Consider the following 23,090-nt stretch of genomic DNA (forward strand, 5'->3'; position numbering starts at 1 on the left):
CATACCACAGCGTAGCAGCGCCAGATTTTCCTCTAGGTAATGTAGTGAGAAACTCTATGGCTTAGCCACTGGACTCGTGGCGGCACCTCGCGGCGGCCGCGGTGTAGCCGAGTGCCGCGACCAATAGCAGCCGCGTATTGGAGTGTGCTTTATGACGAAATAAAGCACACAGAAAAGAGCGAGGAGCATGGGGTTTTTGAAACGAGAGCGTTTGAGAAGGTGACTTCGCGCTCCGCTTGCGAGCTTCACGGACCGCGCACGACAGCAGAACTTGGCTGAAATGTTCACAACAGCGTATGCTACCCGCGGACTGTTATTTCACCAAGCCCGAGGGCCCATCCCGAAGGACGCGTTAAAGGTTCCCGAGCCCACAGGTGTATGTGGCATTGAGCTTCGACCCTTTCTGCACTATTACCAGGATCGGCCCACATGATGATTTTTTCAGTTGATGGACGCCGAAAAAACTACGGAAAGTTAGTCATACATAGCTTTCGCTGTAAAAGGCAGCAAAATCTTGACCGCCGAATAGATTGATTTGTCGGCGCTTTAGGAATGTGTATGAGGAGTGGTGGCGTGGGCGGGCAAGGGGGGGGGGGGATGTGCCGCTTAATTTCGGGGTGGGGGGGGGGCAGCCCTCCCCCCGGGCGCCCCCCCCTGGTACGTGCCTGCCTCTTCAAACGAAGAGCGCTCCTGCAACTATCCTGCTGCTTCGACCAACTTCCTGTAGGGTCAGATCTTAGGAATGACTGGCGCAGTGCTCGTACGCTCGAGCTCTTACCCGCGTAACGAAGGAATAATTGTGATCTTGTTGTGAGCTGTGCTGTGCGCGACCTTCACTACGAAGTGACTTGTATAACGAATGATCTCGGAGGCCCTAAGTACTTCGTTGTAAAGGCATTCGACTCTATGTAGACTTCGACTGAAAGTCACTCACCTTCTTTTTAAGGCCTGTGAAGCGGCCCGTCAAAGCAATGACCTCGTAAAGCGCTCCGATCATAACCCAAACGAAGAAGGGCGTTCTTTATGACCATGAGCAATGTGTCATCCTTCTAGTATGGAGGGCTATACAGTCCAATAATTTCCTCTTCAACGTCGAGCGAATCATTTTCGACCCAGCACAAGCACAATGTGAACTGCTCGTCACCTGCCAAATACGTTGTACCGTCAGCAATGGTGGCAAAAAACGGACTCTTTTTAACTTCTGGGTCTCTGCTGCCTAAGGATAACAGAAGCTGACGGTTATAAAAAGGGAGAACTTAGTCCTGCCGCCCACTTCCGAAGCTACTGCTATCAAGCTTGGCGTCTATGGCGCCTCTGGGCGTGTTAGATTCGAAATATGTTCCTTCCAAGAAACAAAAAACAGCACTGAAGACGTGACATCACGAAGGTGACGTACATACGACAGTGCTGAAGTAACAACCAGGTGTTTACTGAGGTGGAAGAAATATACAGTCGAGTCTCACAAAACGCGTCAAAAACAGGAAAGAATACGCGGTGTGATTCTGGCGAATTCATGCTGAAAGGAACTCGATTTCTTTCTGGAGAAGTGAAGTAGACGGATAACTTACGCATGCGTCGCGGATATATTGAATGATAAAAGCTTCAGAACGCTACTTTGCGCGCTCATAGCGAATTTTAGCATAGCGTTGCCGTCCTGTCGACACTAGCGGGTCCAGAGGGGAAGCCCCCCCTCCTCCTCCCTCTCCCACTTGCCTTTATTCCGCCTCTACCAACACATTAGATACCTCTATAACAAAGGCAAGTCTGCGTAAGTTACGTGCACCTTGGGCACGTGTTCCGCCGTGTCTTCCATTTGTCAAGTGTTTCTCTTGCGCTACCTACACCAAATCTTCGATTCAAATTTCGCGCAATGCTCCCATCCCGGCGCTATGTTTCGTTGGTGGCGTGTGGTCATGAAGTGTGTTGCGTGTAAACGTTATCGCTTTAGAACTTTTAAAAAAGTGGAAACGTCGCCACATCGTTCGTTAGAGTGTCCAGCTGGTGCGCATATGTCCTCTCCGCAGCACCCCGGACAGCCTTCAGAGTAATGGATACCAATGGGACGCAGCATCATAACGAGCCCCCGCCTCCTCACCCCCCCCCCCCCCCCCCTAAAAACAAAGGTTATGAACTACTCTCCATTGCGCCATGTTATTCTTGCTGCAAGTAAATACGTCAGAAGTAATATGAAGCCTTATATTTTCATTAAACACTTTCCAACTTCATAACAGTTCGTAGTTTTGAGTGTGCAAAAGCTTTTGCATGGCCTCCGAGATTGAAACGTTCTGCCGTTGCATACGTTGTTGCAACGACGGCTGCAACAGCCGTCGCGCGGGAGTTCTCTTATGCGCGAAAGTACCACACCTTATCGAAAGCATGCAAAAGAGCTTAGAGAAAGGAAAATTTAATTTCTTTCTCATATAAAAAATAAGTATTGTGACGTCATGACTGCCATAAGTAATTTTAAAATGTGGCAGCATTGACGTCATAACTTTGTTTGGAGCCTGCAAAAGTATCGCCTTTGAGATCAGGATATATTATTCTGCAGGAACCGTTGCCAGGGGTGCGATGTGGACACCACTTATTTTCTCGGACGCCGATCCTGACCGGCCGCTTGCTTGCGCCATCGACGGCCGGTTTCTCGTCTGGCTAGTGTGGCTCCGGCTCGGGGAGTAGACAACGGCAAACCTTGATTGCCTGCATGTATTCAAAAACAAGTACAAAAGAGCGAAACAAGCGTTCCCTCCTCACCACCGCTGCATTGGCTGCATCTTGAGGGACGCGCAGAGATCTGCTTTGTGTTTGTGTGTTTATTGCGGGAAGCGTACACAGAAGTGCTTCCAGCCTGCCGACACAGCACGGTGATGTGGAGCCTATGCAGAGATCGGACCGAGGCGTGCCATGGCTAGCGGCGAGAACGCCGCCGCACCCTTCGGCTTTATCGCGCTCGGGGTCGACCGTGCTCGAGACAGCAACAAGGCCTAGGCCTAATCAGACCGTCGGTGCGACTTCGAACCCGCGGCCGCGACCTCGAGGCCGTCATGGAGCAGCCGCCGAGCTTCTGACTCCTGCGACATGTTTTCTGTCCGGGACGCGGACTCCAACTTGGATTTAGACGGCCAGGAGATCGCGTCCAAGTGGAAGGGTCTGCTGGTGGCAGCGCTCAAGAAGGTGAGCGCAGCGGCTGCCGCGAGAAACCGCCGAACAGCTGTGCGTGCGGCTCGGCGTCCCCGCATGGTCCCCCACGCGTGCACCCGCGGTCACTGCGCTGTTCGCGCGCGCCCCGGACCAGCTGCGCGTTCGTGAGCAGGGGCTCAACGGGCGCGGCGCAAAGAACGGCCAAGTGCACTGCACTGCGAGCTCACGCGGGGCGCAACCTTGTTTGGCACCCCTGTCCGGTCCGAGCACGCGCGGCGCAAACTTTGCGCTGCTACATCGCGCCTGACAACACCGTCGGCACCAGCGGAACCCGTTTTTTCTCACTGACAAAAAAAAACTGCTGGTGGGCTTTTATCTGAGCGCCGCTCGCGCGTCCATCCTAAGCAGCAAACGGTCGCGCCTCATGTATGTTACTTGAGATAAGTTTTCGTCACACGGTGTTCGCTTGATTGAGCTTCTTTCTTTGCCCAGCAGAAGGGTTTCAGCGTCTTCATTTCTTGCGTCGCACGGTGTAGCAATTGCGCGGACACCGAAGTGTTATCGCAGCCCGTTGGCGATGCATTTAGGCCTCGTACCTTATCAGAATTCTATCTGCAAGTATCCATGAGCGCAAATGCAACCTTTGGGATTGCACATGCGAAAAGGAACTTCCCTGTAAAGGATTGGAGCAATAGCCGTGTAAATGCACTTAAGATAATTCGGATGTCGTGATGTGATTTCGTTTAGAAAGGTGTTCTACGGTTTATTTAATGCTCTCGTTTTGATACGCAGTGCATTCAAGAAAAATTTTTTTTTCTCGTATACTAGTAAGCTTCTCTAGCATTACCATTTGCGACCATCACTAGTCGTATAACCTTTCTATTCTTAGACCATAATATACTGAATTGCTTCTTTGCGCCAGACGAGCACCATATGTAAACAGTAGTGTAAATTGTTGCTATGCTGGCGAGAATATCTTGCCATTGTTTCGTGTTTCAACCTCCTAGCACATCGCTGCATTCCCTTGGCTTGCAAGGAAAAACGTTTGCACATGATGCATCAATGCGAAGTGGCCGAGCTTAAAACTGAACCCCAATTACAGATGTCTATCAAATTTCTGAAAGCCATCTCGTCCTTTGCTCGCAAATTTTGACGTCGGGACTTGTGGTTGTGATCACAGCCTGCATGCTGGTAAAAGTAGTGAGAAAAGAAATAACATCTTCATCCTGGATGCATGGTTACCTGCTCATGTGGAGGTATGCAAGCAGGGAAGGGAAGCCCTTTCATTGACCATGGAATGAACAGTAGTGGTTGATGCTTCCAGGTCAGCATGCATATGTTGTTCAGTTCGTACAGGCCATCTCAGGTGCATGTGCACTTTGCAGTTGCACTGACAATTTAAATTTACGAGCGTTGTGACCACAGGTGCATTGGTGGGCATGGTAGCTATACAAGCACTAATGTGACAACCTGCTTTGTTTACACTCTGTGGAAAGACAGCTGCTTTAAAGTAGTTCAGCTTATGGTGGTCGCTGTCAGTCCCGTTTCATATTGCTGGTGTTGTTGCCATAATACTCGACAAACACTGAAGGCAAGGAAAATGAACTTTATTTAACCATATCATTAAAGGTTAAGGTTCAAATTTGTAATTCTTATATTGTTAATCAATTGACTAAAAGGGAAGAAAAGACATTTTGCCACTGGTGAAAGCACATCCATGGTGGGGTTCAGCTCCCACCATTGACAAAAACGTTTTGTTTGCTTTAGAAAGTCTAATGGCTGTAGAAGCACTGCATACTTTCAAAGGAAGGCAATACCTCCAAGCACAATGCTGCCACAAGTCTCCATGCCAATTGCATCCACTGCTGCATGGATGCTTAATTTTTTTTTTTTTTTGGCTGGTGGTAGTAGATTTGGCACATCCAATTAATGGTGCTTAGCCTTCAGAACTCATCTTGTGCCTAGTGAAAATTGTGCCATTGTTTGTTCGAGTGCCACATTTGCGTATGCATGCTACACTTTTAAATCTCCTGCCTTCTCCCATGCTGGACTCAAGAGCCGTTCTCTCTTTTGTCACAGCCCCAGCGCCCATAGAGTTTCCGTACAAAAATTACTAAAGGGACTTACTACCTTGGGGTTTAGAGTGGGGACCTTGTGAAACTCTCGTGGCTGTAATTTTGGGGTGGGCGGCACCCTGATTACAATGTGTCAACTCGGCAGGCAGAGACTGCAGCCGCAAATAATGCATTGTGGCCGAGATCGCATGCTGCAAGATCGAGACACTGACACTGGGCGATTCCTACGTTAAAATTATCGCCAAAATGTGTTTCATGACATGCAGGACACCCATTTGCACAGCTTTTCAACTATTTATGGTTTCAAGATGTAGCAGCATGCTTGCATGCACGTCTTAGCTTGTCTGCTTGTTTGATTTCGTTACTATCTCGTAGCAGTGAATGGCAGTCGAGGGGGATTTTCAGTGCATTTTGTGTCGGAGAGCGTGGTAAACGTCGTTCACTTTTGGGAGGCAAAATGCGTAAGGTAGCACAGTGTGTTCTTGCATGTGCCATAGACTTGTGATTACTTGAACACTGATAAATTCTAGATAAAATGAGTTACTTTAAAAACTTAGGTTGGTGCACTGAGCTTTCAATGCATTCTGTGAAGCTAAATGAGTGTTTTTGGTTATTCTCAACTGTCACGTTTTGTGAAATGGAGAAATGCAGTTGGCTGAAGAGGTATGTTCATAAGCTACAATTAGGTAAAGCATACTCGTGTCTGATACTGAATCTCCCGTGTGTGTTGATGTGGTGCCACTGGTACACCATGTGCTTTCATGCATCTGTTGTAGTAGAGCATGATTGCGAGAGTTAAACAGCATTTCTATTACTGGTATTTCTAAAACCAATTTTTCGTGTGCTGCGCCGCTGTGTAGTCTTCCAGTGTCTTCAAACACAGGCACCGTGTTGCAGCTCATATTGCACGTGACTGCACCTGTTTAGTTTTACATTGTCATGTTGAAAGGGTTTAGCAAGTAAGGTGTCGCAAAAATTGGGGAAGGTATTAGCATAAACTTCGGGGGACGCGAGGATAAAAAAGGTAGTGGTTTGAACAACTGGGATACAAGACCTGTTGTGAATGGTTGGTGCACCAAGGTGCATACATAGTGGGTGTCTGATAAGGGCCACTGCATAATAACTAGGGGTGAGAGTCTAGTCTAGCACTGCACTGACAACAAGAGAGAGGCATAAAAAGTTGCTTTTTCACGGGTGTTCTATGAAGAATGAATGAACTTTGCGGCTGATATATATATATATATTTGATTGACAGTGATTAGTAGCAGTTGGCAATCTTTACACACAGTAACACTTTAGCGTTTGTATGATTGAGCTAGTGTGAGAGACCTGCTATTACATATGTAAAGGAACATGAAGCGCTGTGGAAAAATGTGATTACATGAAGTCCTGTAGGAAAACGTGGTTTTATACCTTTTGGAAATAAGTGTAGTCAAAAATACTGCCCAAGTTATCTGCCTCACTGTATGTCCTGTGTTTCACTGCTGCTGCCTTTGAAACATCGCTAACCATCTAGGCACATTCTGCACCGTGATAAATAAGGCAGTCATTGAGAAGCAAGCTTATAGTAACGTACATTCACAGTGATCATCTATTGATATACTGAGAACAAAAATAGTCTGCAGGCACATCCTTGATACCCTGATGTTACTGGGACGCGGTTGCCTAGGTATTTAATTTTGTGAGTGGCTTTGGAGAAATCCTTCATCCATGCTAGAATGTTAGGGCGCAAGTATAAAGAGCTTTATCAGTGATCAACAGGGAACCTTGTTGAAAGCCTTAGTAAAAGGTAGAGAAATGTCATGTTACTGTCAATTAAGTTTTGCATCACGGAGACAGATTGCCAGCTACATCTTGGGTGAGAAATATCTTTTGACATTCATGCTGCAAAGTTGGAAAGAAAAAAAATTGAAGTCCAAGGAAATCCATATTTAAATAATGTGTTTGTTTCATTTCTTTTTTTAAGTTTTGAATTTAATTAATAGCAGCTTGTGATAAAGGTTCTATGTTGTGATCTATACCAGAAAGACCATTTATACTCAAAATTTAGTTCTCTCGTGGTTAGTTTTCCCCATATGATAACATAAAATGCAGCGTGTAGAGTTATGCAGTGAAAACAGCGGCAAATGTGGAATATTGTGAGGTAATATTTTTGGCATTTCTAGTGTTGACTACTATCCAAAATTTGTTTGGATTATTGATAAGCAAGTTGTTGTGGTGAAAGGAGCACATTGCATTATGCAATACATCCACATTGGCATTTTTACTTTTGTAGCACTTCTTAGCATCTCCTAACCAAGTTGTGTTGAAATTTTAGTGAACCACACTTTGTGCTCATGAAAACGGAAGCCAACGTTAGAAACACTGTTGTTAGCCTGAATTGGTGGTCTAATTGGTTGGGCTTTTTTGCTGCTGCACAAAACAAATGACACAAGAGCACAGAAAGGCATACATCGGTACCTGTTTGTTAGCTTGTTTACTTTATCTTGAAACCACTTGGCAATAGCAAAAACGGTAATAAAAGTTTGTTTTGGACAAGGAAAATGAATTGATAAGGGCTGTGTTATTGTCGGTGTAGTCTCCTCTATGTGTAAACACATAATTTATTTTCTGACATGTGTCGTGTTTCAGTGGGAGAAAAAAAAAGTATGGTTGATTTATGATAAAGCTTAGATTGCTCCAATTTTTTTAGCCACTATGCTTTGATAATTATACAAAGATATACGGTTCCTTTGATATTGAATTAATGAATGTTGACGAATTTTAAGGGCGCTTTTGTTATAACGTTTATTACTTGAATTGGTATCGATGGTGTGCTGCATAGAGGAGTTGACAACATGCTAACAACTTTATTTCAGTAATAGTAGGAAGTATATTTTTGAATAGGTGATATGGTTTTCAAGATCTGGTAATGCTTCATGGAACTTGTGTGATGACGATCTTCATGTTTGATCATCTATGTGATGATGATGATCTTACATGTTTCATCAGCAACCAACAAATGTCTGTTGTATTGCATAAGCATACACCATACACAAGGTGCCTTACGAGCAGGCCAAGCAGGAAACTCCTAAGCAACCATCCATAAGTGACACCATTCTTACATTGAGTGCAGGACTTTTTTTATAACAGAGCACTTGTTGAGATTAATATTACTTTCTTCTGCTCATTGTGTTATGCGCTCATAATCAGGGACTGAAAATGGCACTTAAAGGGATACTGACATAATGTTTTCCAAGTCTCTCTCTCTTTCTCTCTATTTATAAGTGAAGGTCCAGTATTTGTAAACTCCAGAAAAAATACTCTCAAGCCCCACATACCCTACATAATTTATAATTTAGAGGACGCTTAAGCTTCATTTTTAAGAGTGGAATGCGATAACATTCAAAGATCCTCAACGTCTTTTTAAGCTTCCTGGCAACTGCAGCTTATGCAACCATAACGTTTACTGGGAAACACTGGCAATGAACGCTAGGCGCTAGGGCAAGCTTTCTGGTAGAAGCACGGCATCTTATGTGGGCCATTCCCGGAGGTTGTTCACAGCCGCGCCATAAGAAGTGCGTCATTTTCAGGTTTCTTTTATTGTTTTGCCCATCTAATATTTCAGTCTGAGAAGATTTAACATTAAGGCATGCACTGTTGATGTTTTGTTTCATAACATTTGTTTGTGGACTGTCATTCTCAAAATTTTGAGGAATAACTTTGTCAAGAATGTAAGACAAGGTATGAGCAACTTTAGGGATAGAATTGTGTGGCAGTATAGCCCGTATATACCGCACGTCATACAGCAAGGCATGCCATATACATATACCTAAATATATATATGGGAATTTTCGCTCACGGGAACACCGGGCACTGTTGTTGACATTGGATTTTCTGTTACACGGGGCGCTTAACGCCCTCGTGTTGATATAACAGCTTTTCTACAGGCAGTTTAGGTTTCGTTTCTACTGTGTTGTGACGTCATGATGCAGTATGTGGTCAAATAAGAGCAGGACATTGCGATGTTTTAACATGTGCTCTGACTCGCTCACTCAACCGCTATGCTGCTACATCAGCCCTCACTGTGAGTAGCAGCATACAAGGTGACCTAGCAATTGTCAAGACATCACAATGTCCCGCTCCCATGTGACCACACAGTATCCTCCTGGGAAACGAAACGAAAAGTTGCTGTGGAAAAGATGTTAAATTATTTACAGTGCTTTGACACTTATCACAATTTTTTTCTAAAGTTTAGAGGTCGAGGACCTTCATTTAATGAAAAAAAGTTACAATTGAAAATATGTCAGTACTTCTTTAACACAAGTCCACCCTTCTACTGGGTTCTTTTTGGTTTAACAAGTGTCCTGCTCAATACAAACAGCAGTGTCCACTGAGCTGACATTCTGGAAGATGATCAGTTGGGAATCTGGCCTATGTTCCCTGTGTTGCCCAGTATGCATAATGATTCTTTATCGTTATCTGCTTAACTAGGGAACATGTCTTTAGATGCCCGCATTTCTAAACTTGATAATGGGAGCTGTGTCTAAGGGCCCACTGCATTTTGTTTGGTGCCGAAAATTCCATCTGTGCATTGTAATGATGTTGATAATTTAAACTAGGAAAATGCAATAAATTTTCACAGAAACTCAAACTAGCCCAGATTTCTTCTCTGGCTATGCGCCTTGCCAGGCTGGTTAAATTTTTTTTTTACTCGTTACATAGACAAGTACTACATTCTCTCCTCATGGAGAAAAACAGAAGCAGAATTGCGGGTGTTTGTAATAAATGAGCATTCCTGAGCATTGGATGGTATTGCATGCATAAGTGACAAACATATGCATGAAGCCGAACTGTAGTGGCCTCGTGCATGGCTTATAGAGCATGGGTGTGTTACATCTTTAGAATACGTTTTGCTTTGTGCTATAAATGTGTCCTTTGCTTGTCTCTACATACAGTTCAACTTGGTCCTCTGATTTAGCAATAGCGCCTTTGCTGAGCAATTGGGGAGAGCAGCGAGAATGCACAAAAATGCTGTGCCAGCAATTTTCGCTGCTCACAGCATTGCAGATAAGTGAAGCAGGGTGCTATTGCACAGCCACCAGTTCCCATGAGCAGCACTTGGTACTAGAGGGATGGGAAGCTGTGAAACTGAGTTGGTTCTAGTAACATTGGCATGAACCGGGACTTATTAGTCTTGCATATGTGAGAGGAGCACGAGATCACATGGAGGTAAGAGTGAAACTGCAGCCCTGTAGCCTCTGAATGTTCTTGTAGTTGTGGCAGCGCGTCCCTGTTGTTGACTTGGAGGCACCATCTCTGCTGGAAAGGACAAGCCATGTGTAAGATTGCGTACTGGGAACTGTTGGACCTGTGGAGCCTCTGCTGTTATTACCGTCAGTTGGGGTTTTGGGGGAAAATATACCTTGGGCCACAGAGAGAAGGTCAGGCATGTCTTGGCAGTGCGGGAGGAAGTGGTGAGGCGAGACAGTCTGCTGAGGTAGTGTCGCGATCTGGTGATGCTAGAGAATGCAGTCACGGTGGTATTGAACAGGTGAATTTTCACTGGAAAATTCCAGATTCTCATGGAAAAACAGTCACGGCATACTTATTCTCCTGGGTAATAGTTGTGGGAAAGGCAGCACAATAGCAGCAGTAGTAGATGGCAAATCGGCTCCCAATCTGTTTTGCGGATGGTTGTATGCCAGAGGACTCCCAGAGGTCTCGTATAGGGAAGTAGTTGCATGAGAACACACAGCTGTGCTAGTTTGGCCACCATTGTTGTTGGCATTGCCACACATATTGGTGGTGTGTTCCATTTTTTGTCAACTTTCGTATTTCAGGTCAACGTGTGTGCACCTGCACCCTGCCCTCTTCAGTGGCTAGAGTTAACCACGTACTAGCTGCAAGTTTCTCAAATGAAGCCATAGAGAAAATCTTTAGTGAGAGATGAAGGACTAAAGTTCCTGTCACTTGCTCACACCCATATCGGCAGCCAGCCACTGCTAGCTTATGCGTTTATGCATTGTCTACACTGCATTGCAGTTGGTAAACGTGTCGTGTCCCCAATTCAGGTTCAGTGCCAGGTGCATCCCACGCTGACTGCCACTGAGGAGGCCCTGCAATATGTCGAGGGCCTGGTTCTGCGGCTACTGTGGACGCTGTGCGGGGGCCGGCCGCACTCGGTGCAGGACGTGGAGGACCGCGTGCGCCGCCTGTTCCCAAACCCCATCGACCTGTGGGCCATCCGGGATGCCCAGGCGGCCCTGGAGCGTGGCCGTCGGCGCTCCTCCCTGGTGCTGCCGCTTGACAAGATACACCCTCTCCTGAACAAGGTAGGCTCTGCTGAGGCTCTTCATGCATATGTGCAGCTGCGTCAAAAACGCTGTTTTTGTACTTATCTCCCATACTTGTAGCTCCTACTTGAATATCGCAGTTTGTAAGCCAGCAGCCAAACTCCACTCAGAAACTGCAACTTTTGATACTGGATGCATGTCAGTCATGTTCCTCTACTTGCCAGCGCTGGCACTCGAACAATGCAAGGCTGCCTTCCTCATAGTGGCAATGGCTGCATTCAGTTTGAAAGCACAATATTCCTGACCCCGATGCTGCTTCTGCTTCTCGTACAGTGCCCAGTCTGTGTCCTTTCCTGTGAGGCAATATGTGCTGTTTGAAATTGGTGCAGGTACTGGGCTACCGGCTGGACCTACAAGTGAGCCAGTACATGGTGGCTGTGCTGGAGTACATTGCAGCTGACATCCTCAAGCTGACTGGCAACTATGTCAAGAACATCCGTCATGTGGAGATCACGTGCCAAGACTGCAGGGTCGCCATGTGCGCTGACAAGGTGTCGTGTCTTTGTTTCCTCTGTCTTTTTAACTTCTGCTTGAAATACAATCTGTCCCCGCATCCTTCTAGTGGAGAAACCAGCTTTCGTGCAACCTTGACAAGAACTTGGTGCTCCTTAGTCCATTTATGTGGAAGCGGACGCGTCATTATCTCATCATTTAGGAGGGCGTTTAAACAACTTTGTCATCATCGCTCCACAAAGAGGCAAGTTGCATCTTGCAGTGATATCACTAGCAAATCTCAGTTATGAACATTAAGAAGGCTTGTTGTATTTTTTATGGAAATTTTCTGTTTTTTCAACGAGATTGTAGGTGTACTGCTTTTTATGGGAATCTAAAGAGGAATTGCAATTTGTTGTTACCTGTTATGAGATTTGATTGTACCTTAAGGAGTTTAAAAGAAAAAGACAAAGAAAGTAATGTTTCCTGTGCTTAAGTAAAATCTGGCAATGGTTGACTAGTACACCAGTTTTGATATCATACTCTCTATTAACACAATTACATTCTGGCAGCTCAACTAACTCATCTTCGCGAGAGCGGTGGACTGTACTGGAATGTGAAAGCTTACAACTGCCATTGTGACTGACAGTTATCAGAATGCGAGTTGAGGATATTGCATTCTTAATCCTTTGATGGTGAATTTTTTTTTGCCAAATGTGACCCCATGGGGGTGTTTCTTGCAAATTTAAAATCTTCAGAGCGACCTGTTCGGGGCAAAAGTTACTACAAGCTTTTTATGGTGACCATAAAGTGACAAAAAAAAAATTATTTCCCATAGGTAAACATGCGTTGTTTATTCATAAATACAGATGGGCTTGCATAGGTACTTATATAACAAGAATTAAAAAGTAGATTCTACAGTGCAATTGATATGTTCCGATTCGGCACTTAGGCAGTCGTCCACATCGAAGGGATCACCACTTGACTCGCATTCAGACGAGCAATCAGCGCACGCCTCAAGAACGTAATTGCTATTTTGCATGCAAGAAAGCCTCATGGTTGGTGTGCTTTTCAGAAAAATCAAGCAAGTCAGGAACTTACTGTATAATCCTTTGTTCCATTTCCAACAGGCGGCAATCAGTTTTTACAAATCTCAAGAAAAGTGCAGGCACAGCAGCATCGTTTGTAGTCCCAGTGCCCGCCTGTGAACAGATGCTAATCGAACCCTTGTGAGCAATAACCGAGCGAGCATCTAGCGGTGATCCGTTGAGAGATTAGAAACCAGAGAAACATAAATTTTTGCGAGCATGACAAACAGAAACAGCCTGCAAGACGAACCCAAAACTAACCACCGTGCCACGGGTATACGAGCGGTCACCGACGTGCCAGTGTAAACACGCTGTGGCATTAAAACCAAGAGGCTATGGAGTGAGATAAATAAAAATTTCTTGTATCCACACAGGGTGGCAGCACTTGCTGGGCAACAAAGAGTTGAAAAATTGGCATGTTTTTCAAACATACAGATGGTGTCAAATATATGCCCCATTTGGGACTTGTTCACGGCACTGTATATTTACATCTTTGACCCTCAAAGGGCTACAGTTATATATTTTTTCTGTTTGCATCCTGACTGTGCCATCTACTGTGTCCAGGTGCTCATGGACATGTTCCATGGTGAAGACCTTGCAGCAGCCGAGGAAGAGTCCCTGGGCAGCCGGCCGCCATCCTCGTATGACGAGGAGGTCAAAGACCTCATTGCGGAGGAGAGGCAGCACATACGGGAACTCAACATGATCATCAAGGTTTTCCGAGAGCCCCTCGACAGGCTCTTCCCAGGGAGCAAGGTGTGCCACCTTTGAACTGTCGAATGCATTGTCCTGACCCGCTGCTACCCTGCCATACTTATCGTAGCACTTTAGCCTGGTTTCCTGTTGTAAGCTGTGACTAACAAATAAATTCCCATGCAGAAGTATAGGTGTTCGGAGCACATCAGTGAGACTCCATCTGCTGGAGCAGTAAACGAGCTGTGATGTGTAGTCGAATCTTTGGAAATCTTAATGTGCAGCTTGAGGGTGTTTCTGTCAGATATTGATGTAGCTGGGACACCCCTACAACATATGTTTAGCTGTCAATCAAGTGCCTTTGTGGTGCATTCAGCGAGCAACCATTGTAGCAGCGGCAGCATTGAGCTGCGATTCCTTTGCTTCACCATCTGTTTCCGTACAGGAGTTGTCCGGTCCCTTGCCATTGTAGCCCACAGCATTACAGCAGGAGGTTTATTTTTATTGTTGTTATTCTGCTTATGTTTCTGAGGAGAGAGCCATGGTGTCATCTTCAATAAAATGCTTGAATGGAAAACATGCACTAGCCATTGTCAGTAAAATGCAAAGTGGGTCCAAAGCTTTGAAAACAATATGCTGTGATTATTAGTAGGTTAATTGTGTCACATACTTGTGTTCTCTTCTTGGATCTGCATTAATTCTGTGCAGCAATAGGAGATTTATCTGCATCGACAAAGCCCCTATATTGCAATCCTGTGGGTTACTTAGGCCTAGCTTTGCAACTGCTGTTATTCTTGAACGTTACTTTCGCCAGTGTTGCTCCTTTGTTTCATCTGGATGCCCTCCCTGAGTGGTAGTCTAGAGGAGTCATGAGGGGGGGGGGGGGGGGGGTAAATGGTTAACCTGTGATGTTTGATACCCAAAGCACTAATGGTATTTCAAAGTGTGAAACGGAAGTGTGAAACTTTGCTGCTTGTAGAAAGCAATGTGAAAATTTACTGCATAATTCAAGAATTTCAGGTTTCCTAGCATAACAGTGTAGGGGTGCATTTCCTGGTAACAGACAACAAAAGCTGTACAAAAATATTTAGTTCTGTTAAGGTTTTCTATCGGTTTTATGAGATTTAGTGTGGTTGACATCAGTAGGTCAGTTCGGGAAGTCAAAACAACATTCAAAGCTAAATCCAGGACAGTCGCTGTGCTGTTAATCATGTCTGTGTTCGTTGAACCGCCATAGCAGTGCCATAGACAGTGGTACCACAGTTGGAATAATTTTTGAGTGGAACTTAGTGGAACTAGTCAGCTGCACATCACGCTGTTCAACACTTTCAACAGCAGCCACAACATTTGGCTCTCTAGCCTGATCGAATGGAACCGCACTTAAGGGTGCAGTTTGGTAGCTAGCATAATAGCATAAATGCATTTTGCTTTTTGCCTTCTTAGCACCTTCTTGCTTCCATTTTGCACTTTCTTCTAGTCTTGTTTAATTACTTGTGTTTTAGAATCGGCTTGTTGATAATAGTTGGTGTTGTTTAGGAATCTGTGAGTGGACTTCTTTTAAACATAAATAGGGAGATAGCTTGCTGTACCTGAGGTTCTTTTTTTTTTCCTCCTCCCTCTTGCTGCTGCTTCTTTTTTATTTTTTATTTTCTCTTGCCTTTTTTTTTATGTGTGTCCCAAACTGTTCTCCTGAGTTGTTGCTGTTTCTGTCTTTCCTCAGGATCTGGATGTCATCTTTGGCAATGTCATGGAGGTGTACGAATTCAGCGTCTCTCTCCTTGGCTCCTTCGAGGATGTTGTAGAAATTACAGACGAGAATCAGAGTCCTGCCATCGGTTCCTGCTTCTATGAAATGGCTGAGGTATGAAGGCTGCCTCCTTATTTATTTCTCTTAATGGGCTGTCGCACCAGAATGAACTGCAAACATACTAGAAGGCACATTTTTCACATCTACCAGCACGTGTATCTGATTTGTTCACAGATGCTCAAGTTTCTAGACCAGAATGCAGTTAGTGCTTGCTTGTGCCAAGATTACACGTTGTAGATTCAAGTTTGTATTTCACTTCTGTGCAGTGGTAGTATATGTAACAGCTGTGCATTTTGCCCGAGTCGGATGGTTTGGAATATAATTTTGTAAATTGCACTTCTATATCCCTCTTCTCCTTGTAGTACGACGAGTTTGATGTCTATGATGACTACGCACAAACCGTGGTCCCCAGAAGCTGTCGCGACATGTTGGCCGAGCTGCTACAGAAACCCGATGTGGCCAGCTCCCTACAGGTGGGTCGGTTGGAGCTACTCTTGCCGGAGCGCGCGCTATGCTTCGCAGTGCGTATGGGCACCGTCACTGGTGTGTCACTTCAGAGTGTGCAATGGGCAGGCGCTGCTTGCCCATTCTTGTCGCTGCACAATGATGCTGAAGCTTTAGTGAGGCCTTCTTAGCATACGAAGCTTGTGGGAAGCCAGACAGCGCCACAAACACACCACAAGGTGTCGCATGGTCATAAACAACCTGTCGCTGACTACTCTCTCATGCTGTTGACATGAGTGCTGGATTTGGACTGAGCACTGTGGCCGGTTTCTAACGGTTCGCCGTAGTGAACAGTGTGTTGAGAAAGACTATAGGAGTGTGCCAAATGGCAGCGAAGGCCACAGACTGCCTGCACATGTGAATGGTGGGGCATTGATGACGATGAGGAACGCTGGCAATGTCAGGCTAATTACTATTTTTATGTAAATGATGCATGAGTGGCCAGCTGTCCATTATTGAAGCTGGAGCTTGCAGCTTTGTCGAGCTGCCAATTTGTTCGGCAGCTTTTACCGCATTCTTTGGCCATCATGTACGTGTGATGGGAAATAAAATTACCGCATTTACTCGATTGTAACGCGTACCCCTCTTTCGCAACCAAAAAAGAAAAAAAGATTATCTCGATTGTAACGCGCACCCGTTTGCCGTGACCTAAAGAAAGAAAACTCCTTTACAGTACCGTACACCTCATTCTTTCACACATAAAGATGACTTTCTCCTATTGGAAAAAACAAATATTTACTTCCAATGCGATAAAGCTGCGATAAAAAAGTTGCAGTTTCTCCCGAAAGGAAAAGTAAACGGGGCACTGTCACGGTGCCCCAGTTGGTGCTTATAGCTACCGTATGTTATCAGTGGACGTATTCTGCGACGACCACTTCGTAGATACTATCACCTTCACGTGGCGTGGTGCTCAACCAGCCAATCAATGCGTGCCTGACGGTGATACTGTCGCCAAAAGTCATTGTCGCAGAATACGTCCCCTACGATAGCAAACTAGTAGACAGCTATACGAAAAGTAAGGATAGTAGTTTTGTTCGCTGTATAAACTTTTAAGGGGGGACACCCCTCTTTGAAAAAAATTTTTTATTTGTGGATTGATTTCAATGAAACTTCTATGTTTCATTAAGTTTTATGCACTGATTCTAAATCTGCATTTATTTTTTCCATACAATAAACAGTTTTCAAAATATTTACAATATTATGTTTTTCATTTGGAGTTTGATAATTTCCCAAACAATTGATGCAATGATAAAATTTAGCATACCAAATTAATGTTTAACATCTAAGGAATGTAGTAAAACAAGAATGAGTCTCCTAGGCCAATTAGGTCTAAATCTAGGGGTTGCTAAACCCATTGCAGTAAAAGTTCCCTCACCTGCTTTACACACAGTATCTTTTTAAAAAAATGTTACTGACCAATATGCGCAGTGAAATTAGCCTTACTACATAGAGTAAGAGTTTCTGTTTTCAGGGAAAAAAAAATTACTGTGCTAGCACAAATACAAACAGAAATATGTTCACTCCAAAACTGCTTGTGTGTCAAAATTGTAGTTTTGAGAAAACGAAGAAAAACGGTTTCAAGCACCTTTATGAGAACGAAAGCACCTCAAATTACGAAAATGCACCTGGGGAATAATCTGGGTGCATCCCAGATTGGTGCTTCTTTTTTCCCATCGTCTGGAGGCCCAGTGATAATGCCCGTTTTTTCCTGGAAGCAGTGGTGCGACGCAAGTCTTTTTCTTTGGCTCTTTTTGAGCCGGAGTCTGTCACATTCATATTCATTTCTTGAAGAATGGCTGTTGCTGCATATTCATTTCCAGTATTGAAGCGTAGCACTGCTTCTGCAACGGCTGCCTCCACAGCAAAAAGGGAGAAATGCTGCTCTTTGGAAATCATACTCCAGATGACTGAGTGGAATGATTCATTGGAGTTTTGGGTTCTCCCTCGCTTGCACCTATCCAGCAGCTTTACATCTGCCAAGCGCTCATACACAGGCAAAAGGGCCTTTGCCACGTCCGCTGGCAAGTTATACTTGTGCCTTGGTTGTGGCTCACCTTTTGCTGTTGCCGCATTATGACGGCACCAAGAATCCTTGCCACTTGGGCACAGGCTGTGGTTAGAGCAGCTGTCGGTTGACGTGACATGGTGGTACGTTGCCATTACCGCTCTCTGCATGGCGTCAACATCACCACAGTGAGACTTGAGTGCTCGACCATAATAGGCACTCAGCCTGTTGATGAGGTCTGCTGTGAGCCTCCCCTTGCCACCAAGTCCCCGCATGCCTTCACTTTTGTGCTTCTGGAGCAGGTTTCGAAGCGCTGCACCCATACGTTTTTGTACATGATTGATGCAGTCTTCTTTCTGAACATCTACAAAGCCGTACACCTTTGCATCCTTGATAGCATTAAAAGTGCGGCTGTCACCGTCGCACAGCATGGTTGAGTACTTTACTTTGTTGCGTTCTAAAGAACGCTGGAACAAGATTAATCCAGCCTCAACTTCCATTTGGCCAGATTTACAATCAGTGTTCTTCTGGCACTGATGGGATTTCCTCCACCCAGCATACTCATCAGAGTCAGGTCTGGGCCCAATTTCACAGCCCAAACAAAAGTTTGAAAGCACGACGTAGTCCAGGATGTAGCCGGTAAATAGCTCCGCCACTGCGCCTACTCCTATATGCGAAGAATGGCCCCGCGTCATCCAGGTGCCATCAAAGCACACAGCAATGTTGCCTTTGTGTCCAAAACACAAGTTTTCGTAAAGTGTAACCGCTTTTTCTGCACACTGCACCATAACAGCCTCAGCTGCGCGCGTCGCACCGGGGTTCAGAGTTTTTTTCAAATGCCGCTGAAACGTCTTGTTGTGGAGACCTCGGCCAGACAGGCCCATCGCTGCGAAAATGTCATTCATGGCTGTCTGGCCGTTACCTGTTGCGAGCATCGCACGCCCGGCAAGGATATTAATTTCAAACGGGTTGCATTTCTTTTCACTCTGTACCCTTCGCGAACTCCACTCAGTCGCTATCTCACCGCACCTCTCGCAGATGAGCATCAGTTTCACTGCGAGGCCGTACTCGCGATCTCCTGTCACCATCTCCGCGCGTCCTTGACAAGTCTGGCAGCGCATAAAGCCAAGGAGGGAGTTTATCGCACGCATGTCGACGGCAGTAAACGCTGTCTTACGTTCGTCTGTTACCGACGCTGCCGCGCCGCCGAGTTCCGTGAACTGCTCCATCTTTCGCGTCGTTGCTGCCGTCGACGCAAGCCGCTCGAGCGTAGCCTTTTCACGAGCGCTTGCCTCCCTTACGTCGCTGTCGGTCACAGTTTTCGAGTCAATTCTCACTCGGGCGGACACTTCAGACGCGTCGGGTGCGCTGTCCACCGATGCAACTTCCAGCGAGGCATTGTTTGGTTCTCCGCGGCAGGGCGGTTGCCCGTCCGTGCGTTGGTCGGCGAGTCTGGCGTCCGCAGGCGTGTTGGCTGCACTGTCCAGCGAAGCATCGTCCAGCGAAGCATTTTCTGCTTCTCCGCGACAATCGGGCGGCTGACGATCCGCAGAAGTGATGGGAGCACTGTTCAGCGATGCGTCGTCCAGCGATGCCTTGCTTGCTTCTCCGCGGCTATCATGCGGTTGCTCGTCTGCACTTGCTCCTCGTCGGTCGCTTACTTCAGACGGAAAAGAAGACGATTCCCCTACTTTCTTTTTCGTTTTCCTTCGTCTCCGGCCGAACATATACACGGAATGGTGCTTCTTCGGTCCCCCTGGCATAGTTCCGTGCAGTAGCGAGGACCCGCTCAAAATGGCGGCATGTGCAGCGCTCATGCCAGGGCAACCGGCCTAAGCCTATCAGATGGTGCCATTCGGGTCACGTGCTTTTACCGACCAATAAGAACGCGCGTTGAAGAAAACTTTGCGCTTGTTTTATTTTACTGCGGCTGGCACATGGTGGCTGGCTGAGAGAGGGTGGGAAGCCGGACGCGCGAGCTTTCAAACAAGACCAAGATGGCATAGGTGCGGCTTTTCGTTTTTGCGCGGCGCGCGGTCGTAACTAGCGCTGTTTGTCCTCAATTTAAAGGGCGCTTTCAGAAACTACATTATTTTAAATCGACATTACGGCGCAATTACGCATCAGATTTAAATGGAAATTTGCTCAAAGGTGCGGAATTATGCCATGAATCCAAAAATGAAAAGATTGAAAATCGGGCTTTTTGACCGATTTTCGGTCCCAAAGAGCCGTGTCCCCCCTTAAGGGGGGACACGGGTCTTTAGACCCAAAATATCATAAAAAAAACGAATTTTGGAAAATAGCATTTCTCTAATCTACATCTACTATTCTCCCTATCTGCCAAGTTTCAAATCTCGTAAGGTCATATTTCAGCCGTACGAACAATTTAAAAACAGATGGGGCACCTGATTTTTCGCGTGTGTCGACGCGAAAACGACACACATTCAATGACGCCGCGCTCGCGTACCAGTGCCTTGAGGGCGGCCATCTTGGTCTCGTTTGAAAGAACGCGGTTTCGGCTTCAAATATCGCGCGCTGCCGCTTCGTTAGGCTTGCTGGTTCAATACAAAAACCGGCGGCAAAAATAGATGAAACGCGCGTTCTCATTCGCTGTCGCATGCACGTGACGAGATAACGCCACGTGATTGGCTGGGCGCACTCCCGAGCTGTCTGCTAGCCGCAGCAGAGGCGCACGCGAGACGCCATGTTCGATGCGATCGTTGTGTGAGTACGCGCGACGATGCCTCCTCCGCTCCGAAAGTTTGACTCTAAGCACAAGTATGGAAAGAAAAGGAAGAAGTCCATGCTCAACAACTTCAAAAAACGCCCCACCGCGTCGCAAGTGGTTGAGGACGAGCCACCAACGGCGTCAAGCGACGGAACTGATGGAGCCGACCGAGTGCTAGGCCTAGGTGGTGCGACAACGAGTAGGTGCGACGAAAACGCCAGCCGCGTCCGTCGTGACACCGTTATGCTGACGCCTTCAGATTTGGAGGTAATCGACATGAGATCCGACGAGAAACTACAAGAGCTCGCGTCAATTGCAGCAGTGAGCCGTAAGTCGGAGATCTTGTCCGCTGGCGATGTCGCGGCCGGCCCGCTTGACGACACAGTTTTCACCGTGGTGTGCCTGGAATCGGTGAACGCACTGCTGGAGCATATGAATTGTAATACATGCGGCGGTAGCGCGAAAATCAGCCGGAAGGAGCGCGAATATGGCCTTGCAGTAAGTCTGGTGCTCATATGCTCGAAATGCGGCGACAAAGCGTCAGCGTGGAGCTCGCCGCGTGTGAATGGGACTCAGAAAGTGAATCCGTTTACCGTCAATATTCTGGCTGCGCGCGCAATGCAAAGCACCGGCAATCGGCAAACTGCGTTCAATGATATTTTCGCAACAATGAATATATCGCACCGCGGGCTGCATACGAAAACGTGGCAGGGGTACGTCAAAACGAAGTTGACGCCCGCCGCGACCCGGGCAGCTGAGACGCTTACAACAGAATGCGCGAAGTCGGTCCGGCAGCTTTACAGCCAATTAAACTTCGGCAACCCGGGCAACGTCGCTGTATCGTACGACGGGTCTTGGATGACTCGTGGGCACAGTTCGCACATCGGTGTCGGCGCCGTCATTGAACTTTTTACGGGACTTGTCCTGGACTACGTTGTGCTGAGCAACTTTTGTGCCGGTTGTCAGCGTGGACCAAAAGTTGGTGACCCTTCATACGAAGAATGGAAAGCTAGTCATCAGTGTCAAAAAAATACGGATAAGAAGGCTGGTGAAATGGAGGTGGAGGCTGGCCTCATTTTATTCAAAAGATCGCTGGAAAAGCACAGCCTAAGATACACAACTGTGCTGTCGGACGGTGACAGCCGCACTTTCTTGGCCCTAAAGGAGGCCAAAGTATATGGCTTTATAGAAGTTGACAAAGAGGATTGTGTCAACCATGTCCATAAGAGGATGGGGACAGCACTACGTAATGCCCTGTCAAAGCACAAGGGGCCTGGCTCAGAGCCACTTGGTGGAAGAGGAAGGTTGACTGGAGATTTGGTGAACAAATTGAGCTCTTATTATGGATGGGCTCTGAAGTCCCACACTGGTGACATTGAAGCCATGGAGAAGGCTGTGATGGCAAGCTACTATCATGTAACATCAAATGACGTCATCTCGAATCATAGCCTTTGTCCAGGAGGTCCTGATTCCTGGTGCCGGCAAAATGCTGCAAAGGCCAAAGGCCAACCTGTGCCGAAGCACCGCTACAATTTACCTGCTCATGTAAGCAAGGCATTACTGCCAATCTACCAACGGCTCTCTGACAAGATGCTGCTTGAACGTTGCCAGCGAGGCAAAACACAGAACAACAATGAAAGCCTGCACTCGCTAATATGGGCGCTCGCACCGAAGGAGCAGCACGCATCACTCTTCAGCGTTGAGGCTGCAGTGGCGGAAGCAGTCATGAAATTCAATGCTGGCTGCAGGAGAACCTCGGCAAGCATTTTGCAAGAACTCTCGATGAACCCTGGTGAAAAGTGTATGCAGCGCATGGAGGAAAAAGACCGGCGCCGATCAGCCGCATCTGAACACAAGCGTGCATCGGCAGAAAATGTGCAGTGCTTGTTCAAAAAGCGCCACAGAGGCACAAATGCCCAAACTGACTATGCCCCAGGAGCCTACTAATGTTTTGGGAATGTGTATGTGCACACATTTGTGACTCTTCACAATTAAATGTGACATTTATTTGTTTTCTTGATTTTCTCGAAATGCTAATTTTACCCACCCAGCAAGACATTTACTGTGATATATCAGTAGCTATCATAGATATAGTACTAATTTTTTTTGTAGCATGAAGCTAGATGTTTGGAGCACCAAACATAGGAAACAGTTTTTCAATTTTCTTTGTTTAAAGTTTTTAAAATTTGTCTTTTGTCTGACTAATGCATGGCCATGTTCAGAACAATGGAGTTCAGTGCACTATAAAGTAGGAAATATTGATCCAACCATAAAAGTTCTTCCTA

At 46.2% G+C, this 23,090-nt stretch overlaps 1 protein-coding gene across 1 annotated transcript in view; it reads left to right on the top strand.

The window, feature by feature from the left end:
• Positions 1-2,634: 2,634 nt before the first annotated feature.
• Positions 2,635-23,090, top strand: part of Sos (Son of sevenless) — a 57,668-nt gene continuing 37,212 nt past the window's right edge. Inside the window, exons 1-6 of the mRNA XM_065424728.2 lie at positions 2,635-3,171; positions 11,267-11,527; positions 11,878-12,039; positions 13,633-13,824; positions 15,482-15,622; positions 15,931-16,041. Of these exons, the coding sequence (XP_065280800.1) occupies positions 3,076-3,171; positions 11,267-11,527; positions 11,878-12,039; positions 13,633-13,824; positions 15,482-15,622; positions 15,931-16,041 (963 nt within the window). The 5' untranslated portion in view covers positions 2,635-3,075. The remainder of the gene's footprint in view (positions 3,172-11,266; positions 11,528-11,877; positions 12,040-13,632; positions 13,825-15,481; positions 15,623-15,930; positions 16,042-23,090) is intronic.

Source organism: Dermacentor albipictus, chromosome 7 (genome assembly GCF_038994185.2).
Source record: "Dermacentor albipictus isolate Rhodes 1998 colony chromosome 7, USDA_Dalb.pri_finalv2, whole genome shotgun sequence".
Lineage (NCBI taxonomy): Eukaryota > Metazoa > Arthropoda > Arachnida > Ixodida > Ixodidae > Dermacentor > Dermacentor albipictus.